Raw genomic sequence first — 5,323 nt, forward strand, 5'->3', positions numbered from 1 at the left:
TTGTTCTCATTAATTAATATACCAACTAAAATTGGAATTGAATCTCATGAATGCTGGAAATATCAAAGGTGAATATGGGCCCATTCACCTGCCATGTATACCACATAAGATGCATCTATGATATGGTTACATGTGCGATTATTAATAACCCGCAACATGGTATTTTGCGAGGTAACTTGCTCAATAATTTAATTTCGAGCATAATTTCCAGATTTTCTATTCAAGAAGTTCATCTTGATAAGTTGGTTTACATCACAGTTGGTTTAGCAAAATGATTTATTAAGTGCCTCTACTTAATAGCTAAACAATTGCTTATGAGAACAAAGTTATCTATATCAGTTTGATATACGTTATATACCAAAGTATATTATTTTCTCCACTCACAAGTGGTTCAGGGTCAGGAACCAAATAATTCCATCTTATTGTTATTGATGTGCGGTGTATATTTTGATTAACACCATATCGCACAAAGGTGGATTCTCAAAGTTGAGGAAACAAGTCAGTTTTTCTAACATGAGGGGGAGACATGATAAACAGTTGAGAAAAAGTTATGTGGAGTGAATTATCATTTGTACATCTAGATCCTCGAATAAGATAATATGAACTCGAGGTTCATAAAAAAGATAATTCATTTGCAATATATTGCAAAGCATGCCAGACGTATTTGCTGACCCAAAGAAAGTAACTATATTCTCATTGCAAATGCTCCTATTAAGTCCTAGAAGGACAAAGTCTATGGTAAGCTTAAAGCGTATAGACAATCAGTTTCAAATAAACTTCTTGATAAAGAAGATGAGCAAATGATCAAAATGATCATAATAAAGGAGGCAAGTGATCTAGAAGATCACATGACATAACGTTTCATAAAATCTCATGAGAGATTCAGGTACCTGAATATATGAATGAAGAGATCTCTATGTTATGTCATTATGAAAATATATTGAAACTGATATAAAATGTTTGTCGACGACATCTATGATAGCACTAAGTATAGATGAGGATCTTAAGTTTGTCGCTTACAGACACAAAAATATTGGCCAAATAGAAGAGACACAATTCAAATAGAATTGGTTTCATATGAAAGACATGTAGTTTTGAACATGTAGTTCAAACACTTGAATAAAGTCAATGGTATGTGCAATCAGTTTTTCGATATCTTATATGTCTAGCATGACATGAAAACTTGATATGCATCTAAAGTCTATTATATGGCTTATATGACTTAAAAATCCTTGAAGGATTTAAATTGCGTAAAGCATATAGAATTCATGGTCATGAAGTACTACATCCTCAGTGCAATTTGTGCACAAATGTATCTTGCTATAACTATATGCATGATAATATGATAGCAAGAGTTTTCACCTCTATGTGAAGATATTGAACTGACGATTCCAACAAGATCATATGAAGACAATTCATCTATATCAAGAATGATGATTTCAAGGTGCAATATATTCATTCAAGTTAATATGCCTGATTTGTTCATCAAATCTCTACCAAAGATCTTTTGAAGATGATGCACAAGATTGGAATGCAAATGCTCAAGGATGTGAATTGATACTCTCATCAGGGGAGTTAATACGCGTTGTACTCTTTTCCCTTACAAGGTTTTGTTCCACTGGGTTTTCTTTGCAAGGTTTTTAATGAGGCAACCAAAAGGCGTATTGTTAGATATGTGTACTCTTTTTCCTTTTATAAAATTTTTTTCCCACTGGGTTTTATTTTAGTTAAGGATTTAACGAGGCACATTATCTGTTGAATAGACATTCAAGGGGGAGTGTTATAAATACAATTATATTTATGGTGAATGTCTATATTTAGAGAGATTCTAGGGTTTATTACTTGGTGGCTAAGTCACTCTCTCCCTATACATAGAGGGTTCTATTCTATTGTAATTCATCCTAAAAATCAATAAGAATTCTCTCTCCCAACTTTTCTTTGCAATACTATTCTTCTTCTTTTATTATTTCATAACAGTATTACTATAAATACCAATTTCTATAGTTAAATAAAAAATACTACAACAGTTAAAAACTGCCCAGGGCTTTGGTCCAGTGGTAAGAGTGCAGTTTGTGATGTGTTAGTTCCGCCACGTCACATGTTCGAATTCCTTGGCAAACAAAATACATGGTATTTAAGTGGAGAAGGATAGAGAAGCGGGCCCAGTATCACATTACCCATTGTCGTCTCATAATAGTGATGTTCTAGATAGGTTGTTGTTAGATCACTGTTCCTAGGTACATTATGTTTCTTTATGTGCTTGTATTTGTGGGTCATTAACTGCTTGTATAGATATGTACACAAGAAATTCAGTCAGCAATATAAAGCTACAATTGGAGCTGATTTTGTGACAAAGGAGCTTCAAATTGATGACAGGCTCGTGACTCTTCAAGTGGGTTATTCTGCTTTGTCTTTAATGTCTAAGATGAGCTCAATAGTTTTGGTGATTATGTATTTAGTGGATGAGCTTATGTTTGTGATTTACTAGTAGATATGGGATACAGCGGGCCAGGAGAGGTTTCAAAGTCTCGGGGTTGCATTTTATAGAGGAGCAGATTGTTGTGTTTTGGTCTATGATGTCAATGTAATGCGATCGTTTGACAACCTTGACAACTGGCATGAAGAGTTTCTCAAACAGGTAACTCATCGGCTTCAGTGGGTTTTCCTTATTACTGTTCTTAGGATATCTTGAACCTTATTCATACATGTCTAACATTCCACGTTTTTAACAAGTTAATTCCTCTGAGATGCTTGTTTGCCTGTAAATCAGGATGAAATATATTTTCTTTTAATCCTGCTTTGTAAAATATGCTTGGGATTAGGGACAACAACTAATGATAGACACATTGATCCATAATAAAGTTTTCTATTAGCCTATTACGGTGCTAAGTTGGTGATGTGGATCAACTTGTGAGCTCTTAAGTCACAATCAGAAGGTCACAATATATTTCATACCTATTTGTTAGTGAAGCTTCGACCTTACAGCATATTGTAAATTCAATTTTATTTTCAGTTTAAGCTACTATCTCTTTGTATAACGCCCTCCATCTAATTTTATGTCCTTGCTTGATTGAGCATGGAATAACATGTCACCATACCTTTAGTGCATCAATCAGGACATGTTCCTGTTAGGCTGCCCTTATTTAGTTGATTGATTATAATCTTCCTTTGAAGTGGGTAACACACAGCGCATTCAAATGGAGAAATTCGCAAATGCTCGAACAAACTAACAGAAGAATTTATATTATGATCATGTTGCATTTGTACTGCTTAAGTTTTGCAGTGAGAAGTTGGGGATAGCCAAGATCTAAAAGAAAAATCGACAAAGGTGCTACCTGCTTTTTCTACATATTTATAGGTATAAAAGTGGGTAGTGAAGACATTTTGCCACCTTTCTATTAAGGTGTTAATTGAGAATAAGAAACTTCTGTCTAAGTTCCAACATCTAGGTGAACTGGGAATTATGAACAAGTAAACATGAATATAAACAAGCAACCAAATAAGGAGCATCTTGGCTAGTGATCTTTCCAAAGATGAAATCATATACTATTTCCCACGACTATTGCATAGGGTATCGCATAAGGTTATTGTTTGGAGGCAAAGGATTTGGAGTTCCTGCCTGTTTGTATCAAATCACATGCAACTTGTCAATTCTACTTTGGACAAACCTTACCTATCAAAAAGAGCAATAAAAAGTTCAATTTAGGCACAGCGTTTGGGATTCATAAAATTATATGACCACTCAAGAGATTCTTATCCCAATAGGATCTCAACAAATATAAGACTTGGTTTTTGCCTTCTAGTGAATCCCCAAAATAAGTGAAAAGACAAGTGAAAGGCCTAGTTATGGAGATAAGAATTTTTTGAACTTCCAGAAAAAGAAAAAAAAAATCTTCATAATTTCTGCATAGAACTCCACAAAGTCAAATATTAATTGGACCACTCTTGCTGTTACTTGAAATGTTATGTCATTTTCTAGATCCGACCCCGATTAATTTTTGATTGATGAGTAATTGATTTATAAATTTGATTGAATTGCTGAATAGAGATCAACTATGTGTTCTATCTGAACCAACTGAGTTTATTGTTCTGCAGGCTAACCCACCAGACCCTAAGACATTTCCATTCATATTGCTGGGAAACAAGATTGATATAGATGGTGGAAATAGCCGAGTGGTAAGACATTTACAATGCTTTGTTTTTCAGTTATTATCCCTGAAGTTTTCTTGATATATTCTTTGCACGGTTAACAGGTTTCTGAGAAGAAGGCAAAGGAGTGGTGTTCTTCAAAAGGGATACCTTACTTTGAGACATCAGCAAAGGAGGATATAAATGTTGATGCCGCCTTCTTGTCTATTGCAAAAACTGCTTTGGCCGATGAACACGAGCAGGATATGTGAGTTTATATTATCCTTTTGCATGATTATAAAGAAAGCACAATATTGTTGTCCTTAGATTCTATGCAATATAATGCATATGTAGCTAGAACTTTTCTGTTGTAGTTATTGACTACTTTAAGACTTCTTTGGTAATCAAAGGCTGTAAGTTGAGCCAACTAAGGAATGTGTGGCCAAAGATGTTAAACATCATGATTCTTAGATATGAGCAATAAGAAGCTCTCAGTGGAATGTGGTGGAACTGTCTTTTTAAAATAGGCAAAAGATGTCTCTTAAACTATGGATATGGAGGTATAGCTGTCAAGTTTAATGATGACAAGTACATGGAAAATCACAAAGAGCAAAGTTATGACAAAGACTAGACTAAATAGGTTCTTTCACAGGGTTAGGGTGGTCTTCAAAATCCATCTAAAGTACAGCTCACTTTGCGGTTTTGAGGTTCAGAAATCTAGGCTAAGATATTGAAAATTTAGCTGATGACTGAGCCTGGAACATTCTCAATAGCAAAGAATTTTTTTCCGTTTTGGTTCACATTTCTAGGTAACGCAATAGTGATGTATATTTTAGAAAAAGAAAACGTGTCATCGTTTGAAGCTCTAAGCTTAAGGGACATGAATGGTATTCATCTGTGTCATGATTTTAGTGGAAGTTATTACTAGTCTTAAGGAACAACAGAGTAGGCAAAAGCGATAAGCGAAAAAAGCTCCAAAAATTTTGGAGCTTTAAGCGCAAACACTATTAAACCATGGGCTTCAGCGTAGAAAAGCGCCAATGAAGAAAAATAAAAGATAGAAATATAATGCAAGAAAATGTAACTATAAATACAAAAAATAATTATTTGGAAAAAAGAATGAAAAAATTGCAACTAATATATATATATATATATATATATATATATATATATATATATATATATATATATATAT

General features: G+C 33.8%; 1 protein-coding gene across 1 annotated transcript in view; it reads left to right on the plus strand.

The window, feature by feature from the left end:
• LOC109216371 (ras-related protein Rab7-like) overlaps positions 1–5,323 on the plus strand; it is a 9,191-nt gene that overhangs the window by 2,186 nt on the left and 1,682 nt on the right. Inside the window, exons 3-6 of the mRNA XM_019380520.1 lie at positions 2,293–2,392; positions 2,492–2,638; positions 4,096–4,176; positions 4,254–4,396. Of these exons, the coding sequence (XP_019236065.1) occupies positions 2,293–2,392; positions 2,492–2,638; positions 4,096–4,176; positions 4,254–4,396 (471 nt within the window). The remainder of the gene's footprint in view (positions 1–2,292; positions 2,393–2,491; positions 2,639–4,095; positions 4,177–4,253; positions 4,397–5,323) is intronic.

Source organism: Nicotiana attenuata, unplaced genomic scaffold (genome assembly GCF_001879085.1).
Source record: "Nicotiana attenuata strain UT unplaced genomic scaffold, NIATTr2, whole genome shotgun sequence".
NCBI classification, from domain to species: Eukaryota; Viridiplantae; Streptophyta; class Magnoliopsida; order Solanales; family Solanaceae; genus Nicotiana; species Nicotiana attenuata.